The sequence below is a fragment of the Aythya fuligula genome, chromosome 4 (genome assembly GCF_009819795.1).
Source record: "Aythya fuligula isolate bAytFul2 chromosome 4, bAytFul2.pri, whole genome shotgun sequence".
Classification (NCBI taxonomy): Eukaryota; Metazoa; Chordata; class Aves; order Anseriformes; family Anatidae; genus Aythya; species Aythya fuligula.
Genome location: NC_045562.1, coordinates 57,679,298 through 57,701,163, shown reverse-complemented (window position 1 = coordinate 57,701,163; position 21,866 = coordinate 57,679,298). Strand labels below are relative to the sequence as shown.

Genomic DNA, 21,866 nt, shown 5'->3' with positions numbered 1-21,866 from the left:
TGAAAGAAGGCAAATAGTGGAGGCCTTCTGATTTTTGCAGATTGATCCTCTCTCTGATCTTTCCTGGCTAACATCAGTCCCAATGTTAGCTTAGTCTAAAAGTGCCTTTTTGGTTACACCAGTCACAAATCCTTGGAAGATGTGTGAGGGGGCATGAGAGAGAAGGCAGCCTCTGCTTGAGAAACCAGGTGTCCACAGGGAATCTGTTCTCAACTGCATCTTGTGGGGATAGGTTGCTGAAAGTACTTTGTGTATTTAACCTGGTATCCCAAAATATTGTCCTGGTTTAGCCAGTCACCCTGCCTTAAATCAACAAATAGGAGGTACTGAATCTGCACCTTGCCATGAGGCTTTAACAGGCGTGGAGTGGGTTTTGTCCGATGAAGCTGTTCCTGGCTGCTACACTTCCAGTAAAGAACGAGCCTAAAGAGCTGATCAGATCTCATGTGGTTTCCAGATCAAGTTGTTAGGTGTTAACCTCGTGGAGGAATGCCCTTTTTTGTTTTACTGTGCATGCAACAAAGAATTACCAGTCCATCCGTGGCACAGAGAAGAGGTATTAAGAGAACATGTCATAAATCCAGAGAGGAAATCATGTCCTCTGTGGTTTTCCACTGTTACTTCTGTACTGAAAATCCTGACCAAGCTCAGAAGAACCAGAGGCAGCTGCCTTTTCCCCCAGCACCTCTCATTTTCTTTTTGCTATAGGTCAGATTAATACTTCAGAATAATTTTTGCCTCCCACTCAGTCTTACTTTAGCTTGTGGTTAAAGAAAAAAGAGGTCGGCCCTGTAAGTCAAAGGTTGCTGAAGGAGGAGCAGTTTCATTTGTTCCACCAAGCATTGTCCTGCCGTTTTCCCCATCAGTAACACTGGAAATTACCTAAATTAACTAATTCTGGGGAGGCAATTTGCTTTCTCGTTTTTTTCCATTTCACAGTTACATGAAAGCCAGCCTCTCATAAGTGTTTACATTCCTATTTACATGGGGCATGGTTTGTTAAGGAAAGATGCTTCCTAGCACTTAGTTTAGACGTATCAGACACATTCTTTAATACTCTGCGAAAATTAGAAATAGGAGGATACTTGTGCCTTTTATTCACACTTCTGCATAGAAAATTGGTAGTTAACCTTTTCTATATGTGGGTTCCTGGGGTTTTAAAGCAGAAGTGAAAAGCCCCCGTGCTGTCCTTGTCTGTATCTGATGGCTGACACATAAGAAACCCCACTGAAATCATGGTCACCCACTCTTTCCTCTCGTTTTGTAGGTTTAACCTAACTTAAAATGGTCTAAGTTAAAGGTTTATTTCTTTGTTCAGTAATCCAAAGTTTTCCAGTGTTCTTCTCAGTTTCAATTCAGAAAGAGCTGTAATTGTTGTGGCTTGTTTTCTCTTCATCAGTGGGTTAAAGCTTCTTTCTTACAGGTCTTTATTGCCACCTACCGGCCGTAGTCATGTAAAGGACTTGGGTTAGAATAAAGCTGAAATGTGAATAGATAGGAAAAAAGTTTGGGATTTTTTTCAGGTGTTTTGACCAGTAATACAAACAAAAAGACTACACGAGGAAGAAAAGCAAATGTGTGATGCTTTCTTCATGGTGTTATACCTGTTTGTAATACAGAGCTTGGGACTTCTCTTCCTTTCCTTCCCACCCACATACATGTCTGTGTGTCTGGATACATTTCTTTAAATATAATCCTAAATGTCTGCAGACAGAATTTTCTCGGTGTAATGTTAAAGGCGTTATTTCTTGCTTTATTTTTTGGGTGATCCTCAGAATAGATTTTTAACAACAGCTATTGTATTTGCATCTAGAGCTGGGAATATAAGGAGTATAAATTAGGTTGTTCTGCAGAAAGCAAACGCCTTGCACTTCAATACTTTTCTGTGACTTTAACCATTATCATTGAACATGGTTGACGTAATGACATACTGACATATTCGTCATTACAAACATAAGGTATTTTAAGGTCATCTCTCCTTTAAGGTAGAGAAGCAATTGAGGGAAATGAGGTCACGTAATCTGCGCTGATCTGATTTTTGAAATAAATGCAATTGAAAAGTAGGAAATATATTACTGGTTTTGAGGAGAAAACTTTGCAGTAGGAAGGGAAGGGGATTAGTGTCTGAGATACTCATGGTGATTTTAAATACTCCCTGCTGCATCATTCAGCATCTTCACAAAGAAAGCTGGAACAGATGTCAGGTAGCAAAAGATAGTAAGCAAAAGGCATATAATAAGCCAAAAGGTGGTATATATGGTGTGTGCTGTCACAGAAGAGTTATTTATTACTGCTTGCTCTTTCTATTTGAAGTCAAATTCTTCAAAATTCAGAACTTCTCTGCTTAGAGCAGTAAAGTTTGACTAATGCATTCTAATGTCGGATAACTATAAATTTCAGCTTTTTCATTGAAGGCTGGGCTAGTGGAAGTATTCTCTTGTGTCACTATTATGAAGCTGTTAAATAGTTTTGAGGCAGTTTATTGCATAGTTTTTCAAGTTGACGATTCATCAGGAAACATCTGCTTTGCAAATTGGCAAGTTTCTACCTGTTGTGTTAATGTTCTGAATGTTTGACTGGAAGAAAAAAAAAATCCTTGTCTTCATCTGACCCATAATTACCCTCCAAAATGAAATGTGCATAGTTAATACTGATGCAATAAGCATAAGGAAAAATGTTCATTGTTAACTTTGAACACTTCACTTCTACGAGTGGCTTTCCATTAGCTCCCAATTCCATATTCATCAAGATTTCTGTCCTTCAAAACAGTGAAGGCAATAAAAGGAACAAAAAACCATTATGCTATGTCTCTGCTGAAGTGGATTATCATAATGGAGGGAATAGATCATTTAGTTCTGTTGGTTTTGAATCAAAAAAGCAAACTGTATGAGCAGGTCCACAAATAAGTTTCATGGGTGTTTCAAACATGCAAATATTTTGGCCTCCTATATGAATCTACCTTTTACAAATTGCCTTTTGTAGGCAGTCCTTTTTTTTTAAAGCAGAGTGTGTGTTGTGCTTTGAAAGATTTTCCTAGATATTTGAGCTGTATGGTGTATTAGTATATCACCAGTTTTGATGTGTTTGCAAAAGAGCGAGACGTTTAAGTGAGAATTTGTGACTATGAATTCATTTGGCAAGATAAGCTTTTAAAAGTTGGCTTTTTATGTGTATTTTTTTGTTGTTGTTGTTTGTTTCTCTAATAAGGAATGTAAGTTAATTGTATGCCTTAACTGAAATAGTTACAAATCTTTACGTTTAGTTGTATGGGTTCTTACTATTTACATTTTTATTATATTGTTAGTAATGAAGGATTTTGGTTTCTTCTATTTAGAAGTCTATTACTTAAAATAATTTTATTGCTGTTAATAGTGCTGAATAGTTGAAGTGATGAAGTATATTAAGCTTGATTTCATACTAAAGCTGACTTGCACTAATTAAGGTTAGCAAAGTAGTTAAGAAAAATTGTCCATGAACTTGGTTGTTCCAGGCCACATTTTCAAAAAATTGTACCTACCTACAGGAATAAAGTAGGAGTCCTCTTTGGATTTCAAAAGTGCCAAATTAAGTACTATATTCCAATTTGAATTAGAATAATTAGAAACTTTCTCAGTCATCCTTTCCCTTCATGCCTCTTTAGCCTCCTCCATAGCTAGCATATACTAGTAGTTCTGCTGCTTTTTCAACTTTGATCTTAACTAAGTGATGATAAAAACACTGCAGCTGTTGGCTAAATTCAACCCAAAAGCAAATAGGATTTGCCTTTTAAAATTTTGCAGAAACTTCAAGACTAATACATGGTATTGTAACAGTGCAATTATTTTTCAACTTAATACTTTAAATAGCATTTAGACTGACATAGCATTTAGTCAGTGCTGCTAAAGAGTAAATCTTGTTTTTTATGATTACTGATGAAGATGTAAAATCACCTAAAAGAGATTTATGCTTGGATAAAAGAAACTCCCTCCTTTGCTGATGATGAAACCCAAGATGTTTAGGAATTGTAATCACCAATTGTTCATTAAATTAATTTCTGGAACACTCCTGTGTGTCTTAATCATGTTAATCATCTACAAAAGCAAAACACTGTCATCACTTTTAAGGCCTTTCCTCTTTTTTTAAGAGTATTTCTCCTTTGTAAAGGTTAAAAGTGTTTTCATTTTATAGAGATACTATTAGCTGTCATTGAACTGAAAATATGCTTGGTGACAGTACATATAATGCTAATTTTCCTTGCTTTTTCTCTTTTTTTTGATTTGCATTCTAGGAAATCTTCAATGCAAATGAAGGGCATGTGTGTATAAACTGTAATGCAAAGTGTAAATTGATTGAGAAAGCTTTGGGCCTATGTCAGTTTGTGTCTCAATGTTTGTTGTTTGTTTTTTTCTTAAAAAGTGGGTGTAATGTTATAATTCATTTTTCATTTTCAGGTTCTTTTGTCCCCCTCCATGTGTGTATCTTATGGGCAGTGGATGGAAGAAAAAAAAAGAGCAAATGGAACGGGATGGTTGTACTGAGCAAGAGTCACAACCCTGCGCCTTCATTGGGATAGGAAACAGCGACCAAGAAATGCAGCAGCTGAACTTGGAAGGAAAGGTAGAAGTGTCATAAAACATTCAGATTACCACAAAGGATGTTAACTCCATGGTGCATCTTTCAAGGAATGCAGTGGTTTATTGTAACTCTCATTACACTGCAGCAGATATTGCATAAGTGGTTTAAAAAACACCTCAAAAATATAGGACAGCTCAGTCAGTGGACTTGGTTCATGGGATCATAGCAAGGTACTAACTTTACATTTTTAGGTTGTTGATTCAGGATGAGGGAACTGCTACTCTTTATTTTGCTGCCATGGAAGCCAGTGAATAGGTGACCACAATTAGATGGATGATTTGGGTCTGAACAGATTCTTTAAACTGGTCTGAAATCTGGCTGGTTGCTTCCACGAGCAGTTACTAAATTAAGGAGGTTTTGCAAAATACATACCATGTGTACATTGTAGCTTAAAGACATGATTTCACAGAATTCCACTGAAGATGTTGCAGCTTTAAAGTTTGTAGTATAATTTCTCAGAAATGTGTTTGTTATGCCAAGATAGACACTGTTTTGTGTGGTTTCTGAGTACTCAGTTCTTAAAATGAAGGATAACAAAAGTTCTTCTTGAGATTTTTCAGCTCCTGCTGTCACCTAGTTCAGGCGTGTAGTTATTAGTAACTTTCCATTTGCTTCAAAACCCAATCCTCTCTGATCTTTTCAAGAAAAGCTTGTTTCAATGCATTTTTTTTTTGCCCAAGCAGCTTCTTGTGCATGTCTGCTGTACTGCCTTTACAGCTCTACCTGAACGTAATTTTTAGTAGTGCTCTCACCCACTCAGATGTGGCTGTGATACAGCTATAGGCTCTAATCATCTGCTTTCTAGCCTTAGTAAAGGTATTTAGAAAGAAATTAAAGTACTGAAGTCAGGTGCTAAACTTCACAAAGCTAAACAGTAGTTCTTAAAAAATGTCCATATGGAAGTGTTCCATATGAATTAGGAAAAAAAAATCAAGCGTTGTCAGTAGGGGGAAGAGATGGAGAAAGCAATTTCTGATCTGCTTTAGAAAATAATATGTCAGTTTCCAGTTTTGTTCACAATGATGTATATAGCTTCTTGAACTGGGCTAATCTGAAAAAAGAAACAACAGTATGTTTTTACCTACAGAATTATTGCACTGCCAAAACGTTATACATATCAGATTCAGACAAGAGAAAGCACTTCATGTTATCCGTAAAAATGTTCTATGGCAATAGCGATGACATCGGTGTGTTCCTCAGTAAACGAATCAAAGTCATCTCCAAGCCTTCTAAAAAGAAACAGTCACTGAAAAATGCAGACTGTAAGTATTCCACAGTTCTTTTCTTTATGTAGCAATTCATTTTGCCTCCTACTCATTTTTTGTGTGTTCTGAGATTTTGACTACAACATAAAATACAACAAAAATTTGAATGTTTTTTCTAATTTACTTTAGAACTGTACATGAATATATTTTGAAGTGTTCCAATATAGATTATAGTGTTGGGTTTTATGCAGTCACAATTGCTTAGTAAATATTAAAGGTCCACCCAAAAACTTTATTCTGAGGAGGAAATCCTTGTAAGCAAATGCATAAAGAATGCTCTATCTCAGCTTCCTAAGCTGTTGAATCCCTTAAGCTGCCTTGATCTGGTGCTTAGGATATTTTGACCAGTAGCAAAGAGGTAACTTTCATATCATGGTAGAGTGACACACATTACCCACACTGCGCCTCTTCACGTCACAGCCACCTTCTTCCTGTCTCATGCCATTTCATATTGTTTTTACTTCTAATATATTTTGCATGATCACTTTTAAGTAATTGGTTAAGAAATCTGTATGGTGATATTTCACCCAGATTTACTTGCTTACCATGATTTTTAACTAAAGATATCTCTGGTGCTAATGTACAATTGGGAGCATTTTTACTTTTTCTCCAAAGTTTTTTGCCTGCATTCCACTGGAGCACCTCAAGAGATGCCGTGTTGGTTTTTTTTGTTTGTTTTTCTCTCTCTCTTCACTAGTGCTTTAAAAGGCTCTTCCATCTGTGTTGGGCTGGAACCCATTCACCTATGGAATGTGGATCTCGGGGTGCTAGCTTGCCACATGACTAAAGGCGGTCTGGTGCTGTGCAGTTCACGCCCGTGGGCTCAGAGTATGCACTGTTGACTTTGTATTCAGACAGATAGTGTTGATGGACAGTGAATATGAACCAAGCATCCTTCAGTAGTAAATGTGAACCAAGTAAAAGAAATGTGCCTGTTTTCACAACAAAATGATAGTTGCTGAATTTTTTTAGGGGAGCAGACTTTGCCTTTCTCCCTATTGAGTGATAAGTAAGTTCAGATCTGAGAATTTCAGGTTGCATGGTTACAATTTTATATACTTGTATCTGTCTTCCTTTGAATTGATTGTCATTTGTAAGAATAGATTTCTTTATACTTCAAATGTGATGATCACTGAAAGTAGTTTAAGTACTTCTCAAGGGTAAGCTAGAGCTTCTGCTCAAATAATCAATTGTTTGAAAGCTGTGAACAGAAGAAAAAAAAATCATCTGGCAAGCACTGGCCAATTTGGCCAAGTGGCATAATTCTGTGAACTAGCATGCCTTTGGAGAACAGCCCGTGTGTGTTTCCCACTTGTAATTTTGTGACCAGTTTTGGTCTGTCACAAATATTTTGTAATCTAACTACTACGTGAGAATTATTTCTTGATTTCCACTATTTATTAGTTATTTATTGTATTTGTGACTTTTTCTTACTTTTCTTTGTACTAGCAAAGTAATTTAATAATCTGAAGTCTGTATGTATTCCTTGCAGTATGTATTGCATCAGGGACAAAAGTGGCACTATTTAATAGACTTCGATCCCAAACAGTTAGCACCCGATATTTGCACGTAGAAGGCGGTAATTTCCATGCCAGTTCACAACAGTGGGGAGCATTTTACATTCACCTCTGTAAGTAAAAATAAAGGAATATGTATTTTTAACTTCCCTCCCTCCATCCCCACAAAAAAAGTCCTGCATTTTTCTTCCTTATTAATTGCCCAAGCTCAGATTTGTTTTGTTACTGAGTGTGTATTTGATGTAATAGTGTGATATTAAATTTTCCTCTTATCAAGAAAAACATTTATTAAAACAAATAATGTGGAACTTCCTGTTTCGTGCAGTGGATGATGATGAATCAGAAGGAGAAGAATTCACAGTGAGAGACGGCTACATTCATTATGGGCAGACTGTCAAACTTGTATGCTCAGTTACTGGCATGGCACTCCCAAGACTGGTACAGTTTAATTTCTCCAGTGCTATAATTAATTTGTAGATGGTTAGTTAGTGTAATTGCATAGTTGGTTTTGCATTGTTTACAATTCTGGCTTTATATCTTTCCTTTTAGTAATATGTACTTTATATGGAAAATGGCATTCATTTTAATAAAAGCATATTTTATCTTTATATCTGTGTATTAATTCTATAAGTAAAGAACAGCTTGTAAATTAAGTGCAGAGAATTTGAATTCAAAATTCAAACCTACCGAAGTAGGTTAATCTGCAAGCTGTCCTTAAGAAAATACAAGTCTATTTTAAAAACAGTAATGTAGGTCACAGTCTAGGAAAATACTTTCAATATCGAATAGATGAGTAAAAACTTTATAACCTGTAGGATGATGCATTTGTTGAGTTCAGCGCAGATTTTAAAATATTCTACTGATTAGAAACTAAAAGCAAACCAAAACCAAGTATGTACTTCTAAGGCTACATCATTATACCAGCATCTTGCAAAAACATTTTGGTCATTTACTAATGCTGTATTAAATATGTAACGTTGGAACTACAACTAGAATGATTAAAAGAAATGAGAAACTTTCAACCATTTGTCACGGATAGAAAATTAGTTCTAAGAACTTAAGATTTGAGAACCAAGAAATCTTTTATTGATGGATACGTTGTTTATAAATAAATTTATAAATAAAATATATATAAATAATATATAAATAAAATAATATATATATAATATACAATATAAAAATAATATATATATATATATTAAAAATATATAAATAATAAATAAAAGTAATGTTGTTTATAAATAAATTTAAATAGAATTGCATTTTTTTCTCCTATTTCCTGCACCTAATGCCATCCCAAGTGGAATTTTTGACTAACACTAACCATGCTTCCTATGAGATCTTCTGTGAAGTTGTGGTTTGTCAGAGAGTTATGAATTTCATACAAGATTTTGCTAATTCCACTTTTAATTAGAAATGTTTTTTTTTTTTAAATATTCCAATATAAAACTAACCTTCTCTGCAGGTGTTTTTTTTACCCCCCTTCCCAGTGGTATCTTACTCTGATATTAGGACAAAATTTCTCATTATAGTCAAACTCAGCTAAAAAATAAGACTGCTTGTATTAAGTGCTATAAAATTATAATATAAATATATCTCAAAAAACAAAACAAAACAAACAACAAACAAACAAACAAACAAAAAAAAAACAAACAAAAAAAACCACATCATGTTATTTGACACAAAAATCCAGACTTGTTTACTACTGGTCTGGTTCAGCACGTGAAAGTCAGTAAGAGGGATCTCATTTTATTTGTGGGCATCCTGTTAATGTTTTCTTCCTGCCTAAAATAGATGCCATCATTTATGAATCCAAAAACCTTATTTGTAGGTAGAAATAGATTTGCAGATTAAAACAAATCAGGCTGAAGGTTTCTGTTATATTTGCTATTGAAAGCATTACAAATGTTGTCTTACCAGAGTCATTTGAAGGTGATGCAATTTCAAGGTAACTTGCAGACATTGCATAAGTGGATGTGAGGAACCTTGAAGAAACAAGTTAACCTTGAAAATTATGTTGCTAATAATGCCATTTATTACCATTAGAAATCCCAGAGGACATGGCTGGCTTTCTAATTGTTGGTTTAGAAATTTCCAAGCATTATGGCTGCTGCTTCTGCTGACGTTGCATGACATGAAGTATTAGACTTTTTTTCTAGAAGTTGAGTTAAAATTCTGAGCTATACGTTTTCACTGTCTGTAAGGGAATAACTTAATTTTTATAAATGTAACAGATCTCAATTAAATTAGCATGTATTTTTGCACAGACCTGCCAGCTTGTAAGGAATGATTGTTTTTTGCAGTTTCCTTTCAGTGATATTTAATGACCAGCTGTTAAGATATACTATGATAGTTGTGTTTCCAAAACTGTACTTAAGGACATCTCAATACTTTTAAAGTAAATCCTTATTTTGAGCTGTTTTGGTTCATTAGCCAGTCTTCCATAATGTTCTTGATGCTATTGATGGTGGAAGCATGTGCTTCTGCAGACTGTTAATACCTGACCTATTGTTCTTTTGTATCAAGAAATGGAACAAAAGTAGATGTTGCTCAAGCCTGCACTTGTTTTTTGCTGTAAGAGTGGGGAAAAATGTAAAATATTTATGCATGCAACACATTGAAGCAGTAGTACTGAGTGTCACTTCAATACTGTATCCTGCAAAAGCATTAGGAATTATGAATCTGATGTTGGTATTAAAACAGGCAGCATGGAAACTTGAAAAATACAACCTTTCACTTCTTTTACTAATAGTACATATGTAATTGTCAAAGTAATGAAGTAAAGAGATTGTCCTAAACATATATGTACAATTTCATTCACAGATAATTCGAAAAGTAGATAAACAAACAGCGTTATTGGATGCAGATGATCCAGTATCGCAGCTCCATAAGTGTGCGTTTTACCTTAAAGACACTGAGAGAATGTATTTGTGCCTTTCCCAGGAGAGAATAATCCAGTTTCAAGTGAGTTTTTTAAACCTGTTTGAATAGATGAGAAGCATGGTTGCAGACTTTTCCCAAATATTCCCCAAATATGTATGAATGCCAGTTTCACAGTTGGTTTTGAATGAATCTAGTATTTTGTTTTGAAAAGACAGAGGATGGAAAGCACCACATTTTATCTTTCTCTTTCCAAAATGTTTTTTTTCTTTCCCTGTAACCTCTTCCATGCCTGTCTAGACAATGAATTTCTGTTTTTCTTCAGTGGAAGAAATGGAAACATAGTTAGAATACTGTGACTTAACAAGTTGACGTGCTAGTGGAGTTGCACCATTTATTTGTCTGCCCGCTTCTAGCTTACAGCAAATAGGACATAATAGAGTTCATCACAGTCATATCTCATGATATACTTAGCAGTGTTGCACTGTCTTGCTCTTGGCTAAGAGCATAAACACATAGACAGTTAAGGCAGTTGATCGTGGTAATTTGTAAAGCCATAGAAATTTGATTTGTCCCTAAGGAATGTAGCCATCTCTGTCTTCAATAATGTTTCTCCAGCAGGTGGAAAAAATATATACCTAATGAGCTACTTTAACAGGAACAAACCCCAAGGAATAGCTGTAAAAAGAAAAAAAAAAAAGTGTGCAATTGTTCTGACAGCTCGCATAATATGCTAACAAACTGGGTTTAGTCTCGTGTATGTTAGCATGGTTTTAGCAGACTTTCAGCGTGGCAATTCCCATGAGAATAACAAGACTGCCATCATGCCATCAAGTTTAAGCCCATCTGAGTATTGCAACATACTCTTTAAAAATCCAGGGCAGCTCAAATAGCAAAGGGAGGAGTAAAGAGATAATGTTGTGCCTCAGGAAGATCGCCACAAGACTCAGGAATTTCTTAGGAGAAGAGCTCTGGCATCCAGAGTAAGAAAGGTAGAAGCAGGAAAGTGGAAAGTGAACTTTTTAAAGATTTCCCTTAATTTAAGGGAAGGGACCAGAAAGATTGGTAAAGGCTCAATTGAATTCTATCCTATGTGACCAGTGGAAAGAATATGAGGTGCTTTGTTCATATTTTCAGGAAACATTCACAAGTGGCCACATCTGTTGGTTCTTCCCCCAGTGGATAGCAGAGATAATATATCTATTAAAGTACTTTCTCATAAAGCAGAGTGGGTCTTTGTCAGGAAGAAGAGAAAGCAACGAAACAGGAATTGCAGTGACTTGGAATCAGCCTTGCTGTTTGATCTTTCTCAAACTACCCTGAGGGAAGGGCTGAATGAAGAAGCAACAACAGCTTCTGTGACAGCTGCCTCACTTCAATATCCTGGAAATGCCCAGGGGACTGCGGGGACATCCTAACACTCTACAGTTTATGCAACACTTGCAGAGCCCAGTCTGATAAGAGTTCTAAATTTTCCATGAGAGTAGAGCTGAGGTAAAAGGACAACCCACTCTTGCGATTTTTTTAGAGGAGTAGGTACCTGCTTTTTTTATTTGTTTAATAACATCTGTTAACTTGCATATCAGGCTGTTACCACTCTTTGGTAACTGAAATCAAGACAGAAGATAAACTCTTTCTGCCAGTGGCAGGAGAGACTACTTTATCCTGTTTTACCTCTTTCTTCCTTTGGACCAGAAGACCAAGATCAGTGAAAAAGGCATGTGTGGCATCTTTCACCTGCTGAGTATTGACTGCTGAATACAGTTCCTATAGCAAGAGTCTAGCCAGTCTGTGGTCACTGTGGGGAAAAAAACAAACACGCTTTAGGGTGACAGCTGTCATCAGTATAGAGAAACTAAAGGCTTAAAGCAGAAGGGCTATAGAAAGCTAGCAGTTCAGCATGAACCTACAAAAAAAAAAAAGGATTAAGGGCTACATCCCTGACTGCCTTTCAGAATCATTTTGTGGATGTTTAGTCCATCTCTTTGATTCCTTTTGACTTGTGTTTACCAGTCCTTGGAGAATTCTCTCCTTTATTAATGTTGCACAGTTCTTTGTTTCCCATCCTGTCTCCATGTGAACCCAGACAATTTGTGAGATACTAAGCATAGCTTTGAAGCATTTAAACCTTCTGGTGCCACCTGTTGAAAAAGTTAGGAAAGTTTAGGAGATGAAAGTTTAGGAAAGGAAAGTTTAGGGGAAAACACACACAAAAAGAGCCTGAGGGTTCAAATTGCCATACTTGAAAATGACAAAGACAAATGTTTCTCTTGTAGAGTAGTCTTCTGAGGATTTCTGTGACAGGAGGAGTAACATGTTCCTGAAACGATTCTTCAACATAGCAGGGTTCTCACAACAAATTCCGTGGCATTTTTCTCCCGTTTTTGAGTCAGGTCTGAAGGGACAAGTCAAGGATGCTGTACAGGCTCATTCATTTTTGATATCCTTGTTTTATTTGTTATGGGTTGAAGCATGTTAGTCCATTCTTGCCTATGGGAGTTGTAGTCTACCTGCATGGAAAATGGCTTGTCAAAACAGTATAATAGTTTCTCTTTCGAAGTTGGGCTAGTAATTTAGAAACATCATATATTTCTGATAAAAAAATCATTTGAGTCTTGAGCTGGGAAAGTTCTGTATTTCTACCCTCGCTGCAGGCTTTTCTTGAAAGCTATTTTCAGTGTTTTTTAACCTGATCGTATCAGAATGAAGAGTCCACCCAAACTCAGCTTTGATCTCGACTTCCGTTCATCTGAACTGGGCAATTTGTGCTAGTTTATCTAATCTGTGGCGCTTATCTATGTTCTGAAGAGTAAAGTTGATGGTTATATACCTAGATGCACTTAAAGCTTTATGGAAGCGAACAGAATTTAGGTATTAAACTTAAAATTTCTCAGTCCATCTTTTTTTCTGTGTTAAACCTATGCACTATTGGTTGCTAGATAATGGCATTGTTTGGAGAGGCTGCTGCTGCCATAACAAAGTAGCATGACATAACCATTTGCAAGGTTGTCATTGCAGCTTCTCCCACGTCTCTGCACAAACACTGAAATACAAGCTTATTTTTTCCTTCATTTTGTGGGTGAACAACTTAAAATAAAAAATAAAAATAAAAAAAAAGTCTTGGCAATTGGCCAGGTAACATTCATGAAATGAAAAGTATTCCACGTCAGTCTGGCTGTTTTGGTCATTTTGTCATTAACACAAGGTCCTACTAAAATACACACTTTATTTGTTGTAGGTTTTGTTAATGGCTATTGAATAATGTTAAAACTTGAGAAGCTGAACTAAAATGAAACCTATTAAATAAATCCAACTCAAGAAGGTTGGAGATGTGGCTATATTATAGGTGAGAACTAAAATGTTCTCAGAAGTTTGCTTTTCTGCTAGGTTTGTTGAACTGTATGTGACGATTTCCCTAGTGCGTTTTGTTAGAGGAAAAACAGGAAAACGTGTTATTGAACTGATGGACACTGTTACCGACTGAGATGCTTTTTAGCTCTATGATTGTCAAACAATTTTACAGATCAGTTTTCAAACTTTCTTTCTAAGGCCACTCCATGCCCAAAAGAACCAAATAAAGAAATGATTAATGACGGAGCTTCTTGGACAATCATTAGCACAGATAAAGCAGAGTACACATTTTATGAGGGGATGGGACCGGTCCATGCTCCAGTGACACCTGTGCCTGTTGTAGAAAGTCTTCAAGTAAGTGATTTATGTATTTACTTATTTTTATAAGCTCTTTCATGTGAGATTATTTCTGTCATACTGATTTCACCTTCATAGCACCTTTGGAGGCTACTGTAGGAAAACATTCATGCTAGCTTTATAAGTGGTAAAACTGCTTTATGTTGCAATAATTTTTCTCAGTTACATTTCAGAATACGTGAGCATATCCATCACAGGAATAATATTAATACTCTTCTGTACATTAAGGATTTTAGTTTTTAAAATACTATGATGGTGATATCCTTAGGTCTTTTGTTTATTTAGAAATTGATTTTGACTCTTAACACCATTATTTATGCATCAAATAGAGGCAGACTGAAATCTTATTAAGAAATGAGCCACCCACTGTTGAAAAACATGGTTTCCTAGCATGTTCTCAGAAAGATTCTTTTTTCTTTGTTTTCAAAGCCTTTATCACTTTTTTATTTTAAATGGTCATTATCCCTTCAGGATATCAAATTATTTGGCAGTATCTCTTTAGATGAGTTTACTTTACAATTCAGTTGCGTAGGTCTGTTTATTTCAGCTTCATCCAGCTAATAGAAACAAGATTGTTTATAGTTCTTGCATATACTGTGAATTTTTTTTTTAGGGTCTTCTTGTCTTTGTTAATGTTTTTTGTGGGCTTTTTCTTTTCTGCTCACCCCCAATCCAGTTGAACGGTGGCGGGGATGTAGCAATGTTGGAACTTACAGGACAGAACTTCACTCCAAATTTACGTGTCTGGTTTGGGGATGTGGAAGCTGAAACCATGTACAGGTACTGTATTTCCTGCTGCTTTTGTAGTGGCTACATTTTACTGGATGCTTTCCATCGTGTATACTCATTAGGTGTTGTTATACCCTAATGACTCTCCTGTTTTTCAGATGTGCAGAGAGCATGCTATGCGTTGTTCCAGATATTTCTGCATTTCGAGAGGGATGGAGGTGGGTCCGTCAACCAGTCCAAGTTCCAGTAACTTTGGTCCGTAACGATGGCATAATTTACTCCACCAGCCTTACCTTCACATACACACCGGAACCAGGGCCACGACCGCACTGCAGTGCTGCTGGAGCAATCCTCAGAGCCAACTCTAGCCTCATGGCTTCCAGTGAAACAACTGCAAACAGCGAGGGAAGTTACACGAATGTCAGCACAAATCCAACCAACGTCACATCATCTACGGCAACTGTAGTTTCCTAACTACCGTTGTTTGTTTGGACTTTAACTGACTTTTAAGTGCTACATTCAAGAGAACTGAACAATTTTTGTGGTTTCATGGGAAAACACCTTTCCATTTTAGGTGATATTATTTTGAACCTTGTTACCTGCAAGTGCTGATCTTAATATAGAAGCCACAATAAAAAAAAAGTAGATCCGAAACATAAGAACTTTATTGAAAATCTATTTTTCAGCTGTTTTTTTTTAATGGGCAAGAAATAAAAATGTGGCTGGGATACATGTTGAGCAAACTAGAAAACATGAACACAACATAGTTTTTATGGACCAAGGAACTTGTATAAGCTTTAGTATAAAAGGTACATTTTCACCATACCTTTTTTGTATCACAACATATAGTACACTTTTGTTACCAAATAGTTTATATTTTTTTTCCTCTGAGCTTTTGCTCTGAAGTATATTCAGGTTCCAAGCCTGACCATGCTTGTATAATCTAATTACCATACTCTTCCAGTTTTAAAAAAATATATATATTTTTGGTCTGTGGCTGGAACTGTTCCTTTTTTTAAACTGAAGTCTTGTGACTTTTTATGAACTGAAATTGTTTTTATTTCAGCAAGTAGAACCTTGTAAAGGCCAGCATATTTTTTTTAAGATTATATGAAGTCTGTGCAAAAGCTTTAAAAAATGCCTCTGCCTTGCCTGCAATACATGCAATGTATGTTAACTTTAGTGCTCTGTTTTCAGTCATTGTTAATAGTTATTTCTGTTTTCCTTTTTTAAAATATGTATTTATAGTGATAATTCTTGAGGTTCTAACATTACGTGAGTTTTTTTAGTGGCATCTGAAGCAGTCATGTTAATGATTGTTCGTGTCACAGGCATACGTTGGTGTTTTTGAAGGGTTGTTACTGGGTTACTCCCCCTCTCCTTTCACAGTCATTGCATCCGAAAATGTTTCAGGATCTGTTCAGGTTTTTCTAATCTTGTACATAATTTGTATTAAGTGTAAGTTAAATGTTTTATTTCAAAAGTGGAATGTTCCCGATAACTTCATTTGGCAGCATGTCTTCTGTCTTGTTGGCATGTAACTAAAATATCATGAGAAGTGTGTACTGCAAATGGGATTGGTAGGTGATGCCCTTCATCGCTGAGAATCGCAAAAAGCATGTTTTTCATCATACTGTTCCGTAAATTAGGCCAGACTTCAGTGTACCACTTGTATCAAGAACGTGCTTTCATTGTGAAGTGATCATCCCATAATAACTAGAAGTAAATTTTATTACTTGGAAATGGGCAAATAGAAAATCGCAAAAGCACTATGAAGATGTCAACTCCTCCCATCTTTGTTTCCTGTGGGTTTCTCTTTCCCTGCCAACAGCTTGTGCAACGTTCAAGTCTTCTCTCCATCATAAATCTAAGGCTCATTTGCACTTTGACTTTGTTGGTTGTTGTGTTTGTTTTTCATTTTGACTTTGCCATGTTTTATCTCTCCTTGTAGACCTGCCTGTTTCATTTGTATTTGAAAATATATTCCAGTAGTTCGTTTGTAGTCACAGAACTAGGCATAGACTCATAGGGCAAGTTTTGATAGTGTGATCTTCCTCTTTAAAGCCAAAATACAAATGTTATGGTGTGTTCAGCCTTTTCTGTACCCTGAAGCATGAGCCACAACTACTGTGTAAATGTGAACCTGTGGCTTCCTACAGTGCATTGCTTTCAAGCTTACCTGTTGACCATTTTTACAGAGTTTTTATGTCTGACCACTTACTCCAGTTCCAACACCCACACCATTTTAAAGCATTGTCTGCACCATGTGTGTGTACTCCGACGCTCCATTCTACTCGTTTGCTTCAGTGCTCTGTTGTACATGTGAAAATGATGTGGTTAAAGGAAGAAATCTGTTGTAAAACATATTTAGCTAAATAGTTTAAATCAGTGCCACTGTCCTTTTAAAACGTGCTTGTATTCTACCACAGGCCTTCATATTTGCTCTTCGGTGTTACGAAACTTATTCCCATGACATAGTCACAATGCTGGTTCTTAGCACTAGTGAATACTGCCTCACCTCATCTCTGTTCAGTGACCAAGGGCAGAATTCATTGTGGCCTTATCTCTGTTTTAAACTGTTTACTGGCATTTACTTGCAAATCTGTTTACTTGTGTATGTGCTATAAAACTTCATGTTAATCGTTTTGTGACAGGAATCATTTCAGCATTTTTGTTCAAAGCACATAAGTATCTTACAGTACTGCTTAAATCAAGAGCCACAGATTTTCATCATTAATCAGAATGAAAATACATGATACATGTATCGGATTTAGGAGGCTATTCAAGAACAAACCATGATATACACACAGTAGGCAAACCATAACAAGCCTTTTAACCTTCAGAGAATATTTTAGATAGCTTTTCAGAACTTGACACCTGCTTTTATACTCATTATTTAAAAATTTTTACATATAAATGCAATACTTTTTTATATTCAGTTTCTTTATTTGCAATAATTTCACCCAATAGATATATTATAATACTCCTTGACTTGTAAAGAACCTGATGTCTTAGTCTAATTTCTGCTGTTCTACACACTACAGCCTCGTGGGTGAAAAACAGATTATTGAGTTGTGCTTACAAGACTATTTTATACCCCATTTTTCCCTCGGGCTTGTGGCTCCGTTGTTGCCAGTAGTTATTTTGTAGTACAGAAATGGTCTTCCAAGTCCTTACTGTTGTTCAGATGTCCAGTTGTTCAGATATGTTATCTTCCTGAACCTTTTCCTGTGGGGTGTTATTGTTACATTTATTGGCCTTGTGAGCTGTTAACCAATTTTCATGATATTAACAATATCTCAGCATTTTGATAAAACTACTTTTAGAGTGTTTCGATATGAAACAGTTATAACTGTTCAAGTCTAGCTGTTAAGTCTGCTGTTAATTCTGTATACATAGAAATTGAGTCTGTGTTCAGAACGTTGTTATAGTTCCAACCGTAGGATGCAAAAGCAAATTAAGTGCTCAAATTTAGCTCTGCCTTTTCTTGTTTTCTTTTGTTTGGAACTGCATTTCAGAATTCAACACTAGCATAGTCTTTAATAACCTGCTGCTGATGTTTTTCCCTAATTATGTGCCCTGAGGGCATCCCACAACTGTGTTAATAATGATATTCTGTACTTCTTTTCATTGCACAGACTTGTAAGATCAGAATGGTTACCTGAAAAGACGTGAACTCCTGGCATAAATCTGTGAATTCCCCATAGACAAAATATTAATGCCAAGTGAAACAAAAGTCTATTGAAAGTAAGCTACCCACTTGTAGATTAAAAGTCTCCATAGAGGTGTCCATCTTGAAACTAGATGCTCTTCAATTATTAACCATATTATTTACTTTCTTTCAAAAGCAGCTGTGTTTATGAGTACTGAACAAATGTGTATACTTTCCTGTGCCAGACTTTTGACTTTGTTTTCAAGCACTGTACTGTGGGATTGAGTGGCAGCTTTGTTAGAAAAGAAGTATCTTAGGGTTTCTACTTAACCCTTTTAGGACTGAACAATTTCTTCCCCTTAGAAGCTGTAAGATAAATGAACAGTTCTGACCTTGTAAGCATTCTGTCTGTGTTCAACACTGCATTTGCCCCATACAGAGGTGCTATGCTAATGTCTTTTTTTAAAAATCCTGTAGCATGTGTATACATTCAGTCTTAAAAGGGTTATTTTTACAAACTGTGCACCTGTAAAGTTTCTTAGCAATAAGGTAGGAAAATGAGCAAGTTTATACCATAATTTTGTAGAATTAATTGCTCAGTTCATATTTCATCAAGAAAAACCCTGCAATATGGGCAGTTTTGAGGATTAAATAAAAGTGAAATGTAAACCACATAAAAGTGTTTTTTTGTCAAGTGTACTGTGTGTGTGTATATGTGCATATAATATCAGGCTTCATTTTTTTTTCTACAAGGCTAAATAAAATGCCATGTTACTGTTGATGTGACAAACATAACATCTGTACGATGATATATCATAAAAGTAGTTATGACTTGATCAGGTGTTGAACCTTGCCACGTTTTTGTGGGCTCTTTTCAATGTTAACCAAGGAATATGTTTGTTTCGGATGTTGGTTTTTTTTTTTTGGTTGGTTGTTTTCTTTGCGCATGAACAGTGAGGTCATCTGTGGAACCAGAACAACACAAAAGAAGACCAAGCCCAGGAGTGGAAAAGTCATCACTAGTTGTGAGGCCATGCACGCTGGACTCCACTTACACGGGATATGGAATGTGCACCCAAAAAGCTGGTTTTCCAAACTAAATCTGTTTCATTATGGCTTGTACAATTGCTGGAGTTAGATAAGAAACTGTTTTTTTTTTTTTTTTTTTCCAATAATGTAACAAAAAAGGTTCACTTTTTGATATTATTTATTAAATAAGAAAAAAATGAACTGTGTTTGTTTAACTTCAGCAGCTTTATTATTGCATCTAGTGTTCACCTGATCTGTTTTCATCCTTTTCTTACTTGCAGACTGCCCAATACTTATTTGTTAATGTGTGGAAATGCAGCAAGCTGGTTTGGTTTTTGTTTTGAGAAGATACTCTAGAAGGGTTACAAGGAATAACTAGAAAATACATTTTCCTTTAGCTTCCAAGCACATGATGGTTTAACAAAGCTTCTGAGACTTAGAAGGGAAGTGGGCACAACAGTGAGGGAACTTGGAATGGCAGAAACTTTCTGTTGTACTACCACTGGTTTTGTATTAGACTAGTAGAAAAACTACTAGTTAAATTGCTAGACTGCAAAGGGGCCATACGTGATTGTTAAGATGAGGAGAGAACAAGAAAAATGGATTTGAGAACATAAGTAGATCCTTTTGACTATAAAGAAACATTATGGATGCTTTTCTGAAACATCTGCGCAGGTAAATGCAATTCTTTAAGGCACAAAATGGGCAGAAATCCGGTCTGTTTGAAATAGGGGCAGTATGGGCAGATTACCTTTCAAAATTATTTTAAAACCCTTGCAGTTCAGTGCTGGAATGATAAACTGACTTTTCTGGAAGACAAGAAATTAGATCTCTTCTGAGGTTTTGGTGAAGAGGACAATAGCTTGCTAAACTTCAACATTGGCATAATTGGAAGAAATGGTGTGGGATGGTGCTCGTTTTAGATTAATAAGTACGGATTTAAAAATGTGTTCATCTGAACCTTGGCGATTAGCTATGTAGGTAGTGTCAGTAGTACATCTTGTTAAAATCCAGGTTCGAGGTTTAAAAGGAGAATACCATGAAATTATTTGGCTAGAGGCAAGGATTCACGTGGAGGTTTATCTGGAATACGGCATTTCAAAGTTACAGGCCTGGGACAGGTAGGATAACCAAGCTGGGATGGGTAGTGTACCTCTCACAGTGCCCTGTTTAGATTGGTGGTGTGCCTTTCTGAGGAAGGTTAAAAGAAACCAAAAAACCTTTATATGCTCAATTAGTGTGCCGGTAAAGAATATTTCTTTCTGCTATCCAGTAGTGCGTGCTTAGCATGAGGCCAGAAGCTTGAGAAGGTACACATTATTTACTGTAAAATATTTTTGGTTTTAATATTAATTATGATAAAATCGGTTGAAGCCTTCTGTGTAGAAGAAAAATCGTGAGCTGCCTTCCCACTCTGAAACAGAGGCGATGGTGTTCTGAGTTTGATGTCTTTCAGCTTCAGCATCTCTTGTTCTATGTGGAAAAGGATGGTTAAAAATTTGCTGTATTCTTCTCCGTTCACTATTGCCTTTGTATTTTAGTCTCACTTCTGTTGTTTTTCCAGATCCTTAATTAGTTTGCAGTTCTTCTCAGAAGGTGCAGCTTTTGCTGCATAATTTAGGAGAAATGAGTCAGTGATGAAAGTGAGGTGAACTGTGGCTTTGGAGGTTGTCTGCCATCTCTCTGCTCTTTCTACTGCTGTGCTACAAGGAGGAAGAAATGTTAATTTGTTTTTTAAGCTGCTTGTAGGTATATTGAATGGAAATGAGATGTGCCCTTAATGGTCTGCAGGATCTGAAGGTGATGCATGATTTGGATCCGTATAAGGGTGCTGCCTGTGAATCTTCCCTTGAATTTAGAAGTTCTTTGCTTATCATTCTCCATCTTTTAATTGTGTTTGCTGTCATAGTGCCCTCTCATCTATGTTCATTAAAACCTTACGTTTTCTCTCCTTTTAACTAAAATATTTCTGTTCCATTGGGTGGTTTGTCCACTGGGAAATTGCCGATTTCTGCCTCTACGAATCCCCCCTGCTGTGTTCCACGGGAATGGTGGGACCTTGTGTCATTCCAGCTCCTTCCCCACCTTCCTCCCTCACTTGCTTTCTAGTGTAGCTTCTCATGAGTCACTTGGCGTGAGGCCTTCATCATATAAACGATGGCAGCTGCATTCATTCGTGTGTTGCTGTGTCAATGCATTAAAACTTCTACAATAAGCTGCAATCGATCCACTGGCCATCCTTAAAGAAGGAGGGGCTTTGTTAAACCCAGCCGTGCAGACCCTGTCATCAGGGTCTCAAGAACTTCATAGTTCTACTTGAATAATTTCAACACCTGTATTAGGGATGGAAGCACAGACCTACACCTACTGTGCTTTCTGCCAGGGGGTTGTCTGCTTTAACAGCCAGCTGGCCACAAAGATAGGGTTGGATCTATTGGATCTTGAAATCTGTGTTTAATTCTGTTTGGAGCC

The 21,866-nt window shown here is 36.4% G+C and overlaps 1 protein-coding gene across 3 annotated transcripts in view; it reads left to right on the top strand.

The window, feature by feature from the left end:
- The window catches only part of RBPJ (recombination signal binding protein for immunoglobulin kappa J region), a 54,369-nt gene extending 38,653 nt beyond the window's left edge, over positions 1-15,716 (top strand). For all 3 annotated transcript variants that reach the window (XM_032186684.1, XM_032186687.1, XM_032186685.1), the window contains exons 4-11: positions 4,431-4,596; positions 5,702-5,876; positions 7,372-7,509; positions 7,722-7,834; positions 10,220-10,360; positions 13,826-13,981; positions 14,661-14,764; positions 14,872-15,716. In XM_032186684.1, coding sequence (XP_032042575.1) covers positions 4,431-4,596; positions 5,702-5,876; positions 7,372-7,509; positions 7,722-7,834; positions 10,220-10,360; positions 13,826-13,981; positions 14,661-14,764; positions 14,872-15,187 — 1,309 coding nt within the window. In that variant the 3' untranslated portion in view covers positions 15,188-15,716. The remainder of the gene's footprint in view (positions 1-4,430; positions 4,597-5,701; positions 5,877-7,371; positions 7,510-7,721; positions 7,835-10,219; positions 10,361-13,825; positions 13,982-14,660; positions 14,765-14,871) is intronic.
- The last annotated feature ends 6,150 nt before the right edge of the window (positions 15,717-21,866 follow it).